The sequence below is a fragment of the Rhamphochromis longiceps genome, linkage group LG11 (assembly GCF_057381845.1).
Source record: "Rhamphochromis longiceps isolate RC_006_pf linkage group LG11, R_longiceps_female_GT1.1, whole genome shotgun sequence".
In the NCBI taxonomy this organism is placed as follows: domain Eukaryota; kingdom Metazoa; phylum Chordata; class Actinopteri; order Cichliformes; family Cichlidae; genus Rhamphochromis; species Rhamphochromis longiceps.
In genome coordinates this window covers 34,965,032-34,982,491 of record NC_140567.1, presented here as the reverse complement: position 1 = coordinate 34,982,491, position 17,460 = coordinate 34,965,032, and the positions used below count along the sequence as shown (strand labels likewise).

General features: G+C 42.4%; 1 protein-coding gene and 1 long non-coding RNA gene across 2 annotated transcripts in view; one reads left to right on the top strand and one right to left on the bottom strand.

Annotated features, from left to right (window-relative positions):
* Positions 1 to 17,460, bottom strand: part of znf385d (zinc finger protein 385D) — a 93,912-nt gene that overhangs the window by 46,607 nt on the left and 29,845 nt on the right. Inside the window, exon 3 of the mRNA XM_085423794.1 lies at positions 1,376 to 1,483. Coding sequence (XP_085279920.1) covers positions 1,376 to 1,483 — 108 coding nt within the window. The remainder of the gene's footprint in view (positions 1 to 1,375; positions 1,484 to 17,460) is intronic.
* Positions 6,853 to 9,532, top strand: LOC146659845 (uncharacterized). The gene is made up of 2 exons (XR_014913827.1): positions 6,853 to 9,123; positions 9,370 to 9,532. It is a non-coding gene; the product is annotated as an uncharacterized LOC146659845 (long non-coding RNA).

Below are 17,460 nucleotides of genomic sequence, written 5' to 3'. Positions count from 1 at the left end.
ACCCATCTGGTAACACTGGACTATGATTTACAAAATAAATGCCATGTTGTAGAAAAAAATAATACTTGCAACTCTAAACTCATCCTGGTAGGCATTAATTAAGAGTCAGTTTATCATAGACAATCTGGGCTCCATCTGCAAACCAAGATGAAACCTCCAGGGCTGAAAAATGAAGAAACATGGAAGCAGAAAAAAAAGCAGTTCCTCTTGGTGCCACTCGGGGATGACTTCAGAAGACACCATAGAGCTGTATGTTAAAATGCAACTGAAATATTTACAGCCTGGTTAGGGCAGTGATGGGCAGTTGTCGCCACCTGGTAAGTCTCATCTACACTAACTGGACTCACTGACATGGACCTTTCCACCATGTTCGTCCTATTGATGCAATTAATATTGGCTGCTGTGCAGTACCCACCATACAAAAAGCTTGTATTTTCTACTACAGAGAAAATGAGAAAGTAGAGTATGATATGAGGTGCATCTCAGTGTCAGCCATATATATTTACATTGAGCAATATACTGGGATAATCATAATTAGAGCTATTTGTATCTATTAGACATGTTTTATAAAATTTTGTATCTTTATAATATATTTTATTATTTATTATAGTTCCATTAGTTTCTGTTCTTACTGTCATGGAGCAACTGTGACCACATAATTTCCTCAGGTATTGATAAACTATTCTGATTCGGATTGGTGAGATGACCTCTTGTACTGCATTGGACCCATGCAGTTTATGCAGCTTGCTAACCCAGCGGTTCCCCACTGAAGAGCATTTAAAAGAAAGCAGGTTGTAGGCCCACCCACCCACACTGACTTCACTTTTCAGACCCTAAGATCAAGGCCATCTTTTTATATGCAGTCTATAATGATTTAATAATAAGTACGCAGTGGCTCGTAAGGTTATTAGAATGCAGAGTTCCTGTCATTATGTCCTGTTTCATTCATTTACATCACAAAGATATTTTTTATATCATCCTTTTGTCTTGTTCACAGCTAAAACCAAACCCTAACAGAGCACGACATGCACACACATTTAATGCACTGCTAAATCGCTCTTTGACTGTCCCCACGCAGTGAATGAAGAAAATTCCACCTTTTCTCTTTAAAACTTCTATGTTACCCTTTAATCTTACCCTTTAGCCACAGTGACAGTATGTGTTACCGTGTGCAATAGAATACCTTCAACTTCAACAGAGCATTAAGACAGTATGGCTGACAGCAGGGCAGGAAGAGTTTTAAACTTTCTCCTGTGCAGGTTGTGATGTGATGCCATTTTTCTCATGTCTTTCTTTTTCTTTTCAGTGTTCATCTCTTGCAGGAGTACTTGTGACTTTTGAACTTTCTTTCCTCTTCAGAAGAAAACTTCCTCACCTGTGAGTTGAACCTCAGTTGGCAAACGCTGCAGGAGACGTGCTTCCTCTTGGCGGTGGGAGGGAGTCCGAGGGTGTGATGGAGGACGGCTTTCTGCACCGGGTCCATCTGGAGGATGGAGAAAGACACACAGAGAGAGGATAATTAAAACGGTGCTAAAGCCGACCTGTAAATCAGCTTCATTCCGCTCGCTCGCTTGACTGTGAAAAGAAAACAGGCTGCCTGGGGCTTTCTAGAAAGCCAGACATCCATCTTTCCCTTCAACAGGTGATTTCTGGCTCAAACATTAAAACTGAATTAATGGTCTATTTGCTTACTTTAGGCATACGCCACCACTCTTTACTAATCTTACAGTAATGGCTTTTGGCAAACTCCCTCAAGGGAACAGTTACAGGACACCTGTGGCTTTTTTTATACTATTTTTAACAGCATGTTCTCACCTGAAAGCACATTAAATTTAACTTGCTAGAAGGTGAGCGAGATCTTTCCTATGCCTACCAAATCTCAGATAATATACTGTTGTTGAATGGCCACTTGAGCTTGGCTCCAAATTCAAGCCAATCTCTGTAGACGACCATAACATGCAGAACTTAACAGCAAAAATAAACACAGTGGCTGTGTAGTGGTTAACACATTTGCCTAACAATCAAAGGGTCCCAGGTTTGATTCTGGGAAGAGACACAAATACCTTTAGTGCTGCCTCAGGAAGAACATCTGTTAAAAAAAATCTGCCAAATCAAATGTGGAACTACCTGCTGAGGTGATCGCTTGAGAATAAAGGAGCTAACACCAGAAATAAACATGTTCACAGTAGATTTGCGACCTGTCCAGGGTATATCCTGCCTCGTGCCCTACGACAGCTGGGATAGGCTCCAGCTTCCAACATTGCTGCTGCTTTCTCTACTTTCCATGTACCATACACATGTGAAAGAGACCAGAAAAAAGCAAATTGCTCTTTCACTTTCAGCTCAACTCATTAAACCCCAAAAGCACTGTAAAAACAAAGCAGTGTGTGTTACTCTCTGGATATTGGAAATGCAGCTGCTTTATTGTGAACTGCAATTCTTTAGTGTGTAGGCATAAGTGATATCAAGCTGTGCACAGATAATAACTGTTAGCACGATCAATTCTTTGTTCATTTGACAGAAGACAGAATACCAGTGCCCAAACCCCACAAATATGAGCAAATGCCCTTCAGCTGCACACCGACTGCACTTTAGAACTTGCACAGCTTCGTGTTGCTTGTCTGTTTGGTGTGTGTGTGCCTCCCTCTGTGTGCTGACAGAGCTTTGGGGAATGAACAAACACATCTGCCTCTCTCATGAAAAAGTCTGAATAGGCACCACTTGGCTGGGGAAAGTGGAAAGGTGCCGGCTCCGCGTGGGAGGATTAACTAACACACCTCGACAATTGTGCTGCAGAAGGTGGGCACAGTGATGTTATACTGTCGCTTTCTGTGGAAGCTGTTCAGCTGAACTGAAGCATTACTTTAAAAGTATTTGTGTGCAGAGGTAGAAAAAGAAGCTTGATGCATTTTTTATTGTGATTAGAAAAAAAAGAAAAAGACGAACAGCGGTGCCACAAAGTGGAACCAGGCAGTTGTCTTTTTTTAAAAATTCAAATCTTTGGTCATCTTTAAAAAGTTTTACCTCTTATTGGTCTATACTGACAATGATTACTGACATTTTGATCTTCACCCACGTCAGCCATGGGCAGGCAGCAGGAGTCAGACAAACAACTTGAAAAGGACTAAAACAGGAAGGGCAGTAATTGTGTGCAGGTGACAGCAATGACTGGAACGTTACAGCAGCTTGGCAGCAACAATCTGGAAAAGACCGGCTAAAAACTGTGTCTCTGCTGGGACTCAACGAATGCCTAGTGGGTGGGCAGAGTAGCCGCAAGGTCAGCTGTTCTCAAGAGGAGGTAAACTCTCTGAGGGCAACTTGAGTATAGCTGACGTAAGACAGGCAATGGAAAATTCCAGGGAAGACACAGGAAAAGTGGGAGAAGAAAACTGCTGAACAAAAGAGCGGAGGAGGAGTTCAGACATCATCCTGACAGAAATCCTGCTCTGATGATAGAGATCCCTCCAGGAACCTAGACACATGATGAGCAGGTTCACACTGACCTAATGGTGAAGCAAATATTCTGGAGCAGAGTAAAGCACTTTGGAGCAGTGAATTACACTTCTGATTTCTAACGTAGTTCACTTGAATTATTTCCTATTGATTAAAACCCAAGACAATGTCTGGGAAGCACGATTTGTTGAAGCTTAGCCAGAGGCAACAGGCTCAGAGCAGAATCAGATGTGCTGCTTTAATGAAAGACTATTGTAATGGGAGTTTGGTGCTTTTAGTATAGTTTTATAAAGTCACCAAAACCACAACAGAGAAATGAAAAAACAAGTTTATACCCTAGAATTGTGTGTTAAAAGATATGCCCTTTAAGTAAACTGTGAGGTCATGATCTAAAGTTTTTCCTGGAAGAGAAAAGAACTGCAGTGAGTGACTGCAAATGCACAACAGCAAGCACGACTGGGCTGTCAACAGCGAAGAGAATGAATCTGTGTTTCCTTATTTGACAGAAATCTTATCAGAAATGCTGTTTTTGTTCATTTGAAATGCAAATATTTGCATTATCCTAGAGGAAAAGCAAACTCAGTCACCAAAAGTTAAGAATAAGAATATGAAAACTGCAGTGGATTTTCCTTTGGCTCTAACTTACACGTCTTACAGATTTGTCCTGTCTGTATGCAGGACAAATCTGTAAGTATTGGGGAGACCAAGACTACGGACATAGAAATGTCAGGACTATCATGAAGCCTAATGCAAGAAGTGCTTCACAATTGCCATCTTGGTGGAGATCATTGTAATACTGAAAAGTACCGCTTATTACCCACTGTATGGCAAACAGAAGCAATATTCAAAGCAGTCACATTACTGTAACTGTATCTACTTGCATAGCTTTAAAATATTTAGCCTACAGACTGTCAAATTTGTTTAGATGCTGAGCAGGCTGAGCATTCAAGGCAAAAATCTCTATTTTTCCATAAGATTTAACAACTATTCTAGTCATGACTAGATTTTAATTCTATTATGAAGTTAATAATATGTTTGACTCAAATGCCCTGATGACGTGTTACACTGTAACGAGCGTGTATTCTAGAGAACATCAGTATTAGATGGGGTAATTACTGGTTCTCTTGTTCAGTGTGTCTTTTGCTGCGTCTCCCTCCCCCTTACCCCCAACCGCTCAGCCTGGTTCTCCCAGACGGTTCTTCCTGTTAACAGGGAGTTTTTCCTTGCCACTGTTGCCAAGTGCTTGCTCATAGGGAGTCATGTGCGGGTCATGTGCTCATTGGAGGTTTCTCTGTATTACAGCAGGGTTTTTAACTTAGTAGTATAAAGCACAGATGACCAGATGACCGCAAGATAAAAGAAAGGTTTAAACACAACCATCTAAAGTTTAGGTAGTAAATTAAAAGAAAACTGCAGACCCAGGTCTTACATCAAAATCCATTTTGATTGCAGAGTACGTGTAATAACACATGCTTGCTTTTACTTGGTCTGCCCTGCCTTTGTAAATATAGTTTGTGTTGTTTGTATTTTCATGAAATGTTTGTCTCAAATAGAGTTGAAATCGCTTATTATTGTCGCTTTGGCAATCAAAGTCCTGCAATAATAATACAAGAAGAATTGTACCAGTTGAGCTGTCACAGAAATGAGGGTGTCTCTGACAAATTACTCACTATTGTTCACAGACAATCAGCAGTATCACAAAATAATCCTCAATCCACTGTAGCAATCATCAGTGAGGGGTGCAACTGTGTTTCATTATTACCATGATCAGACTCTGCAGTTTACCGTTATTGTCTTTGAACATCCTGTTTTGGGTTAATGTGATTTTTTGATTAACTTAAAATGTAAGAACATAGAACATAAAATCAGTCTCTATGCGGATGATGTGTTGCTTTTTCTGCAAAACACACAAACCAACCTCTCTGAGGTAATTACTTTAATAAACTGGTTTTCAAGAGTTTCAGATTATTCAATTAACTGGCCAAAATCTACAGTTCTCCCCATTAACTGCTCCTTCCATAATTCTTCCTCTGCCCCACTGCAATCCGGAAATATTAAATATTTAGGTATTAATGTCTCTCCTAAGCTTTCAGACTTAACTAAACTAAACCACATCCCACTTCTAAAGAAAGTAGAAGGCGATCTGACTAGATGGAAATCTTTACCCATATCACTCATGGGAAGGGTCGCCACTATAAAAATGATGATCTTGCCAAAAATAAATTACTTATTTTTGATGATCCCTAACAAACCATCACAAGATTGGTTCAGATCTCTGGATTCATATATTTCCAAATTCCTTTGGAAAGATAAATCCCCGCGTATTAGCTTAAAAACGCTACAAAGAACCAAGGATAGAGGAGGATTAGATCTGCCTAATTTTCACCAATACTTCTTAGCCAACAGGCTTCAGTTCATCTCAGAATGGTTAAAACATACCTTCTTAGTTGAGCCCTGGCTATATGTTGAACAGGCACTATGCAAGGATCTAGAGATTTCAGACCTACCATTTATTAGCTCAAACATCAAAAGACATGAATGCTTTAAAAGTATCAACATCAGCTTTTCTCTAACAGCATGGTGGGAGTTTCTAAAAATAACGGAGTCTTCATTAATCCCATGCAAACGTACACCTATCTGGAATAACCCTGACATATTACAAAACAATAATATGATTAATTTCCCAGAATGGAGTTGTAAAGGAATTAAATACTTAGAACATATATTAGAGGGAACAGAATTTATTCCATTTGACAGACTAGTTGAACAATATGGGATCAACAAGACAAGGTTTTTAGAATATCAACAAATTAAATCCATAGTAAAAAAGAAATTTAACCTCAGTCAAGTTGAATTACAAACACCACTAAGTGCGGCACATTTTCTTACTCTTAAATCCCCCAAATTATTATCTAAAATATACAGAACACTTTCTAAATTAGATGAATCAATATCCCTTCCTACTGCAAAGTGGGAAGCAGATTTATCAGTCAACCTAGACCAAAACTTCTGGTCTCAGATTTGCTTAAAAACTTTTAAATTAATTAAAAATCCCAGTCTGCAATTAATACAATACAAAATACTTCATAGAGTGCACTATACAGGTCATCGGATGTTCAAGATGGGCTTTACATCTTCCAACAACTGCTCACACTGTCAAGGCAATACACCAGACAATTACATCCACGCTCTTTGGTTCTGTCCACCAGTGCAAAAGTTTTGGCGCGAGATATGTGAAGACTTATCAAAGTGTCTGAAATGTAACATCCCAACTTCCCCCTTAGTGTGTCTACTGGGCAGCTTAGATAATGTCACTTCAGAAAAGAATATAGCCCATATGATCTTCACTGCCCTATGCATAGCCAAGAAAACAGTCCTCATGAACTGGAAAAATAAAAATAATCTTAATTCTAACCAATATAGAAATTATCTATTAGATTACATTAGTCTTGACACAGCCTCTGCCACCACATTAGATCAATTGCTCTGGGCCCCTTTTATCAGCTCCATCACCTAGTGGGGGTGGGGGGTCATAGTTTGGTCCCGCCTTCACTGTTGTGATTGGTGAGGGGGTAGGGACAGGCTTAGGGCGTCGGGGGGTTCCCCGGAGGCATCTTCCTTGGGGAGCTCAACCCGGGGTAGCGGTCACGTCCAGTTGGGGGCTCTGTTGGCTCTCAGGTGACTGTTTCCTCGCGGCTGCGTGCAGCGGGGCTAGGGGAGGGTCTGTGCTGACGGACGTGGGTTACTGACCTGGCAACCTGGCTGCCCCTGGGTGGGTCCGGGATGGGCGTGAGGTTCTGGGGGCGCTCCGTCTCTGGGCTGGGGCCCGGGCCGGGCCTCGGGGGCTTGGGTCCTGGTTGGTGTGTTGCCGGGGTTGTGGGCGGGTGGGTGCATGGGGGCCCGGCCCTGGAGCAGGGTGCCGCCGGTGCGTCGAGCCGCCTGGGGGGCTCTTCAACTGGTGGGGGGGATGGTCACATCTTGCAGGAGCTTTCTTCTCTTCAGGAACTCTCTGCAGGAGGGGGAGATACAGGAGAGGTGGAGGAAGATCTCAGCCTGGGCGTTTACCGTCTTATGTAGTCTGGAAGATGTGTGGATGGTGGGGTGGGTGCAGTTTTCTCTGTGGTGGGGTTGGGTGGACTGTCCAGGGCTCTGTGGAGCCGGGGGGCGCTACTGCACTGGGCCCCGGTCTGATGGGCCTGGGCCCCCCTTCCCTGGCGGGTCGCGGAGGGTGGGAGTGCCTACTGGGGTCAGCGGGGGAGCTGGCCCCAGGGAGGGGTTACCTGCCCCTCCCTTCCTTCCCTCCCCATCTCCAGCTGCCTCCCTCTTCCCGCTCCTCCACAACCACCCACACATGCAGGGCCTTGGAGTGGGGGTATGTCACCAGGGTGCAGAGGAGGCTACCCCCCCCCCGTCCCCTTCTGGCTGCCTCTGCCTCAATTTTATCCCACAACTTAGACATTCACATTATTCACACTCTCATTACACATACATATAGGATCTTGGGGGTGGGCACAATCACGGAGTCCAAATCACCATCAGGGTGTATACCTCACCCCTGACGTCGTTGCCCACCTCTCAATTTTAAATACACTTAGTCATTGAGGGCTAGCAGGAGGGACTATGCGCTTACCTGCTGCTCCTTGGCAGGTAGCTCCATGCCCTCCTGGGTTTTAATTGCACCTTAGAACACATATGCATCAACACTACAATGAGCGGGTGGAGGGAGGTTTGGAGTCTTCTCCCACCCCCATTCTCTGCGGCCTGCTGGAGCGGGAGGGCTAGTAGGAGGAGTTGGCCGTCCGACTGCGGTCTGGGGTGTGGGGCCTCCCTGCTGCTGCGGAGTCGGGGTGGTCTGCCTCTCCCCACCGCAGGGAAAAGGGTAACACCACCTGGGTCTGGGTGCAATTCCCCCCTCCAGGGGCAAGGGTACCTAGACCCGGTTTGTAGAGTACGCTTGGGGAGTGTGATTGTGTGTACAGCGTCTCTTTATGTCTGTCTCCACGTTGGTTGAGTGTGGAGTGAGTGCATATGAGAGCATGAGGGTGGGAATGGATGTTTGTGTCTGTGTGTGCCTGTATGTTTGTGTCTATATGTCAGGTTGGGTATCAGACGCCACCTCTCTGGGGACACCTCAGGCCCTCCAAGGTTTGGAGGCCTATCTCCACCCACCACCACTTCCCCTGCCGGTGGCGGACTCCCTCAGGTGTCGGTGTGTTGGTGGTTCTTTGTGTCTGGGGGTGGGCGTCCGGGTACACACCGGCTCACTCCTTGGCGGCCGCTTGTCGGGGCCTGGGGCCTGGGGCTCGCTCGGGCCCCTTTGGAGGTGGGGTGCCCCCGGCCTCTCGGCCTGGGGCTCGGTCACTCAGGCACAGCTGGGGGCCGGCGGAGCTCACGGGCGCGTCACTGCAACTCCCCCTGACTTCTGCTCCGCGGCTGCTGGGCGAGCCCTCATCTGGGACTCTCCTCAGCTCTTACTGGAACAGTGGCGCGGCTGCCCCTCTGTTGGTCTTCCATGGTCTCTTGTGTTCTGGGGGCCTCTGGATGTCTGGAGTTTTGATCTCCTCCATACCCGCTTCACACCCTGGAGGACGGGGCTGTGGCCCCCCCACACTCCCTAGCAGATCATTACATGGAGAAACCTTTGGAATGCAAGCATGCTGATCCACACAGGTATGCACACATGGGTATTCACAGACGCGGACTAAAGCTTTCTTGGCTGCTGCCTCAAAGCACACTGTGCGCTGTCTATCTTGCGTGCTGCACAATATCGTTTATTATTTAGTAAATATTGATATCTATGACTAGCTAGTTTATTGTGATGGTGCTTTGTTTTCTCTATTATTATGTTGCTCTTTGTTGTTTGCTGTCTCCTCTGTTTGTTTTTTTTGTTTGTTTTTTTTTTTTTTCTCCATACAGGTGACCCAGGAGTTCTTTTTTTTTTTTTTCTCTCTCTTCCCCCCCCTTCTCACCGTCTCTTCTCCCCTTTGGTTTTCTTTCTTTCTCTCCCCCTCTTTCTCTCATTCATTCCCCCTGTCCTATTTATTTAAAAAAAAAAAAAAAAAAAAAAAAAAATGACAAAGGATGAACTGAAGCTCTGCCATCACGTAATGTCGCATACTGCTGTTTCTGATGTCATTTAAAAAAAAAGAGAAAAAAAAAAAAAAAACTTACACTGCCCTTATTTACTTAATTTCAAACCAGGGGCACTCTAACTGTACACTATTAAATATCAGGGAATCAAAATTAGGGACAAGGTGGTAAACACAGGGGAACAGTTAGGATAGAGCCAAAAGGAAAGTCAATAATGGACTTTAAAAGTTCCCACACTTTCCCTGTTTCAGGCTTGTGTGTATTTACAGAGCGTCCCTAAAGGGTTTGAAACATTTACTGTTGCCTAAAGATGAATGTGACACTTTTAGTGTGTTTGGTTGTTTAAAAGTGCTTCCAGACTGGCTGGAAAACAAAATGCAAACAGTCTAAGGTGCGAGATACCTAGGCAAAGTTGCTTTTCTTGTGTGGAAAAATACTTACATTTACATTGAAGTGTGCAGCTATTCTGAGTTTCACGACTTCTGATTATTCCGTGACAGAAGCAGAGAAGAGGGCAGACTAATAAAAGCTTTTCCATCTCCACCAGTATTCTCAGCAGGTAGAACGACCTAACACGCCTACTCAACAGATGGGAAACTGGAATATGTTATCAGCTTTAATGAAGAGTGTACTGACAGAAAATAAAAAGAAAATTAAATGTTAGAAACACAAAGACAGTTCTAGCATTTCTGATATCAATAAAGAAACTCTTTAACATCCTGCAGCTACACAGCCCAGTCTACACTGGCCACTTCCATACATACATCTATTCAGCTGTATGTATTGAAGCACAATGAAGCACAGTGTGGCTGATCAGCCACATGGTTTGAACTGGAAGAAAGGGGAGTCAAGTAACTTGAACATGGATGGATGGAATGGTTGCCGACGCCAGACTGGCTGGCCTAACTATTTCCAAAAAAGCAGATCTACTGGGATTTTCCTGCGCAACAATCTGTAGAAAAACTGAAAAAGAGAAAATATCCTGTTGATGTCAGAGGTCAGAGAATAGCCTGACAGCTTCAAGCTGACTGGAAGCTAACAGTAACTCACATAATGACTCATTACAACCAAGGTATGAAATCCAAACAACTTGAACCTCGAAACAGATGAGCTACAGCAGCAGGTGGCCGGTTAGAGGGAGGTCTGGGCTTTTATGCTTAGGCTGCTGCCCCCGTGACCTGACCCCAGATAAGCGGAGGAAGATGGATGGATGGATGGATGGATGGATGGATGGATGGATGGATAGTTGCCATGACGTTATTACAACAGTTTTGTAAGGATTTCTGAGCATTTTTTCTAGACGTCGAGTCTAAAACTAGTTCCTAAATGAAAATGGGATCATTTACATAATGTCTGTCTGACGTCCACAACGGAGTTTGTAGCTAGGACAAGTCTGTGTAACTTATATTTTTCTATAAAAAGGTATTCCATCATGAGGCATCCTTGAACCTGTGATTCTGCAAACCAGTATGGGGATCAATATATCAGCATATAACAAGTATATTGTTAACATGGGACAGACAGACGAACGCTGTCATAGACTAATAAAGGAAACATTCAAAAACACAGGTGCAAATGGTCACAAGTGAACATCATATTAAAAACCAAATTTTAATGAATTTGCTTCCATTATTGCAATAATATCAATATTTATTGATTTATAAGAGAGGGTCTGACTCAACTACTGTTGTAAGTAGAATTAACATTAACATCTACAGTGCAGTGTTTGCAAACAGTCTTGACTGGGAAGAAAATGTCAACGTTTCAAGCATGTTTGCTGAAGTGCATTAGTCGTGTAGGCAATGTCAAGCAGGTAAAAGAAAATAATGGCCGCTTTTTTAACCGAAACGCACTCGGTATTACGCAGTGAAATGTGAAGCCTGGCGAAGATCAGCCTGGAAACATTAAAACACTGTCTCTGCACTGCATTAACAGAGAAGGGACTCTCCTCAGCCTTTGCCCTGACACACTTTGTTGCTGAATTGGACAGAAAGACAGAGTTATGCAACTGTCTACCTTTGTACTGTAAATCTTGCCCAAGTTATTTGGAAAGAGAGAAGAGGATGACACACGGATCTGGCGAGGCTCTCTGGCTCAGGAAACTCTACAGCAGAGAACCACACTCGCTGCAGCCTGCTGGGAAAGTGGAGCCTGTGCTGTGGAAAGCTAACGCCAGTTAAAAACATCTGGGCCATAAGAGAATGGGTGACCTCTTACTAGAAACACGCACTGGGCAAGAAACATGTTATTCCTCTTTCATTCTGCCGCAGATGCTGTGAAATGAATCCGCAGTGACGAGGCCACAAAAAGTAGCATAATCAGTGAAGATTTTTGTAGCTATTCGTGGAAATATCATTAATCATCGGGCATAACGTGGTGAAAAGAAGACTCAGGACTCTCTATCTGAATTTATTCTTCTGTGCTGTTCTTGGCTGGGCTGTTAATTTATCAACAATTCTCCATCGAAAACCCCCCCGCCACTGCGCACGTATCTTTTTAAGAAATCCCCCTGTCATGTATCATTTAATTCCTCCCCACGCCGATGTGTACGGGGCTCGTCTGCAGAGAGCAGCTGCAATGCCAGAGCTATGTTATTCCTTTGCTCCCTTCAACCACCCACGGAGCCACCCTCACACTCCACATGGACCACGCCTGCCAGAGACTGAAATGTTGCCGGAGCAAATGTACCATGACCCACATATAATCCACTTGCAAAGCACAAACACCCACACACCAAAGGCATATCACAGGCAGACTCCCATTCTGAAGCCTGCAGCAGTGTGCAGTGCACCATCTCCAGCTGCAGCAAATTCAGTGTCATCTTTCAAATCACTTCCTAAAGCTCTAATATGCAGTTTTTCCTCAGCTGGTCGAGTTCCAGCACCAAAACCTGTCAATCATCCTGATGAGCTGTCTGCCTCGAAACAGCCTCTCGCCCCGGGCTGAGGTAACCGTAAAGCCACCACAGCCGATCAGTGAGCAGATGGCGAGCACAACCAATCTGCAATTAGAGAAAAAGAAATGTTTGCGGTGCTTTTTGAATAGGTCTTGCAGTCACGTAAACATCCCTAACAGGGTTGATAACGCAAATTTAGGTGAATGTTGCAGGTTTAAGATTGCAAGCCTAATGTGAGATTAAACACGTCTATATTTAAGTTTAAGAAAAGCCTTTTCTGTTTCTTTCTCCTGTTTACAAAAAAAAGTAAATGTATTTTTCTTCCCCCCGGCGTTCTGTCTGTTGGTGTCTCTTTTCATTCCTCGGACTGTGTTTGATTTCTACTGATGTCTTTGTGTCAGGGGAGACGTCGGCAGAGTGTCGACAGCGAGGGAGAATAAGCAGGTCATTTGCTGGATGCTATCTGACAGCCCACAGAAGGCCTGTCCATCTCAAAGTTCAGCACAGCATCCGACGCTGACGCTACCCCACTCAGCGCTGCCGGATAATGTGACAGGACATGACAGTGATGAGCTGAGATGGCGGTCGACACTAGCTGACGTTTACAGCGGACGGCTGGTAAAAGGGTCAGAAACACACACTGAGTGCTGTCTTTTCTGGCTTTGCAAGGATTCAAATCCCATTACTCGCCGATATGGGTTTGTGTGTGACAGCAGTTAGTGCCAGTCAAATAGGCTGGATTTGAAATACACACACAGAGCATCACATAATCAATTATTTGACATTTCGGATTAATTTGTCCCTCTGAGTTGTTTTCAGGGAGATTATAATCACTTTGAAGCAGCAGTATGTCACATTTTTACTGATCTACACCATAAAATGGCTGCAATGTAACTGCAGGAGGCTGGTAAGTCAATACCAATAACTTACTGGCCCAGCAGGGAGATTCTTATATTTAATGTAATGTTTTTGTCACTGTTCTCTGTGAGCAACAGCATTTGTATATGTACCTTTATGTTGGATTAGAATCCTCACAATTGAGATAAATGAGTGTTTTGCATTTGTATGTTTTCATCTTTATTATGTCAAGACAGTTGAGAATTGGCATTGTTTTTACATGTGGTTCATTGCTCCCACCTGTGTCTTGATATTCAGTCAGTCCTCCATTTGCATGTAGCCCTGTCTGCCTGTGTTCACTTATATAAAAAGGGATGTTTTGCAGGTCATGTGACTTGCATACAAAATGATCCCTATGAGTGCCACCGATTCAGATGTTGATGATGTTGATAAAATGATTAAAAATATTTAAAGAACATAGAAATTTAACAGTAAAATGCAACACTGTTGCAAATAAAACAGAAGTTTAATGCTGCAGAAAATCATTAATCTGGTGAGTAGCTGCACAGAGCAATAAAATTAAGATTTTAGTTTATTTTTTTCTTTTATTTATTTATTTTTTTTTAGCTCTGAATGCTCCTACTTGTTTCTGAGGTCTTTGCTGCACATTACAGCTCTGAAGTGACCAATCATTTAAAATGCACACTTTAAATTTTATATTACTCTACAGTGCTTTTCCTCTCACGTGCGCTCACTGTCCTCTGCTTTGTCTGCAGCGACTGTGTTGCTTCAGTCTCTGTTCCAATTTTGTTTTTAATCTCTTGATTTTTCTCCATAATATAGTTTCATCTTCCTCTGCACAATTACCCACTTTGTTGCCAGTACACTTCTCAATAACTGTGACTGATCAGGTGCTCCCAACAACATCGCATTAGTGTGAATGCAGAGGGGAAACCCTGGTTTAACTTAGTGAGTGGATAACTAACTCTATGTCACCGCTAATCCTGATCTCCACTGTTAGAGTAACTAAAAATTACCTGGAGTACAAGTACCAGCTGTATAAAATACAGAAATATGTGGAATAGATAGACTGCTAATAGGAAGTGCAGAGGAATGAGAGAAATACAAAACATAATGACCTTAAAGAAATCACATATGAACAATAGAAATAATAAAATAAAAGTATATCGAAACATATGAAACAAATGAAGGAAAAAGATGAGCAAAAATGCTAAAAGCTGTATTCTAACTCCATAAACCGCAGCTAAATTCCAAGAAGCTTATTTTGTTCATCTGGACTGAGGGTTTTCAAAATGCTACGTCCAGATGAACAGAATCAACTTTTTGGGATTTTCTTACCTGGACGATTGAGCATGCATCAATACATCGAACAGCCAAAATATAAGGCCAGTGTCTCCAGGTGTAGTGCACAGAGGCGCTCTTTAAGAGAGCAGCTCGCTGTAGCTCAATGATGAGAAGCCTCAGCAAGGGCAGAGAACAAACTGGTAATTACATTAAGAAGTCCACAGTGCCTCACAGCCTAACTGCACCTGTGTGACTCAGTTTAGTAGATTTGTTGCTGGAGGTGAGTCTTTCCCATTGTGTGTGTGTGTGTGTGTGTGTGTGTGTGTGTGTGTGTGTGTGTGTGTGTGTGTGTGTGTGTGTGTGTGTGTGTGTGTGTGTGTGTGTGTGTGCACAATTGTATTCATGGGTGTGTGTGAGAGAGGAGTACTCACAACCACAGAAAACTGAAGGCTGTGAGTGGTAGTCACTTTACTTTAGTCAGCCATAAAGTGTGCAGATAAGCTGAGGCTGCAGTAAAGAAGTTACTGAAAGGGAAGAGAGCCGTTATAAACAGGACCGCGGCTCCCAGCTGCACCTGATTGTTTACCATAACATTATGTGAACATAATGTGATCATTTCTTTTATTTTAATTTGCATGATTATCATTAGTTTGGGTATAATACAATACCCCATTACAAATAACAAACACACACAGAGCACATATAAACAAAAAGTTTTTTTCTTTCCACATTTTTTCTGTGAAACTGATACTTTGTTAACACAAACGTATGTTTGTAAGCTTTATTTCAGATGTGTTGCAGTTCTGGCTGATTTACACCAGTAGAGCACGTCTCTATTTTGCTTTATCATCTTGTAAGCAAAAAACAAAATGCTGGTTTACTATGCAGTATAACTCAGACCTTTTCATTATGCATGTGGATGTATATACATAATTTATGTGAGCAAACAAATTACAGATTGCGGCTTAGAGGTTCTTATAGGTGGAAATCTGCTCTCTGTGCACAGAACTGGAAGCAGCATTCCTGGTTTTCAAATCCACCGACTCTGGACAGAAAAAGAATCGACTCTTCTGACATTACAGGCTCAATACTCCATACGTGAAGATTTTGGATTTAGTGCGTAATATTAAAATACCTGATTATGGCTTGGAAAACATCACTGTCCTAGAAACTGGAGCTCAACAGACAGGACTGGATCTGAATCTGCACTGTCCCAAGTTTTTGTGGTTAATGCTTTATTTGTTTTTTTTAAAAAGAACACACATCATGTATTAACACATGAGGATTGTTAAATCTTAATAGCTATAGTTTGATGTTATTGCTATTTTCACTATATTTGTAGCAGTTGTAGATGTGGATTCTTTAAAGTGATTTATATGCATATTCTTTAAGCAGCAAGATAGCACATAACTGCCCAATCCCACATACACAGTGCATACATAACAGAGGACAGGAGCTCTATGCACACAGTGTGCTGTATTTTAAATATGTTTATATGTTTAACATGGTGTTTAAACATGATACAGAGAGGGAGAGAGAATGACTGGTTAATGAGGTCTAAATGCTCTGTTCACCATCATTCAACTTGCTTACTATTCACTAAAGTGGAATGAATGACCTGTCAAACCTAATTCTTTTCTCTATGTGTCTCCCAATTACATCCAGCACCTGACCCAGTCCGTTACTTCATCATCAGACAACACTGTAAGTTACTGCGACACAGAAAGGACTCCACTCCAGGCACTCATAAAAAAAAAAATCAAATCAAAACAAAACAAAGGTTAAGCACCTAAAAATAATCTTGTTTGGTAAATTAATTAGAATGTGTAAATAGACAAATTAAGTGGTATAACTTTTCTTTATCTTCCAGTCATTTCTCATGCACGGGCATGCCCATTATCATTAGGTATGCATATGGTAAATAGAAATGTGGTGAAGAAAGGACATGCTTTGCACAGAAAATGAATAAGCAATTAAATGTGAGTGACTGGAGACAAAAATATATATTTTTTTATTTTATTATTTTTTATTATTAAAATGGAACACTAAAGAGACACGATAACCTTTTACTATATGTTTTGAAAACATAAAATGTATAAATATAGCAATTGCTGAGAAGGAGCAGAAAACGTTGCTCACACAGCTAATGGGTAACAGACGGCCAAACCTGCAGAAGAAACTCCACCAACCTAAGCAAGCTAACTGACAAAATAGTCCAGTAGCTTCTCACTCCAAAACAGAGCAATAGACAATGAGACTTTAGACCATTACACACCAAACATGTTTCTTTTTTGAGGAAAAAATTGTCCTCAAAAACAAACTGAAAAAGTTGAAGATTAAGCCATGATCAGCTGCTCCTCATGTTTCTAAACAAGAAAATTTAAGAAATTGAGAATCTGGGTTCATCCTATTCTCAAAGGAAAACAGCAGCAGGGAGAATTTCATGGTTTAATCCAGGCAGAGAAATCATTTGCTCGGAGCAGCATCTATGCGTGTTTAGTGCCATTGCGCGTTTTGAGGTATGGGCCGGCTTGTTGCCAAATGCAGTAATCTGATTGGTCAGATCTCATTATTTAGGTGCAATACATCGGAAAAATTGAGCATGGTGGAAAAAAACGTATATCCCCAAAGTTTGATTCTGTTCATCTGGACGTAACGTTTTCAGTGGGAGAAACGTTTCGTCACTCATCCAAGTAACTTCATCCACAATCTTATAAACAGTACATTTGCATAATGACCGAAATTAGCACCACTGAAGGAACAATGGGCTGGCAGGTCAGTTCCTTCATCATTAATATGCAAATTCTCATGACCATTGATCAACAACCACTGACCAATGGCCATGAGTACCATTCACAGAGTTGGGGAATGGCTGCAAT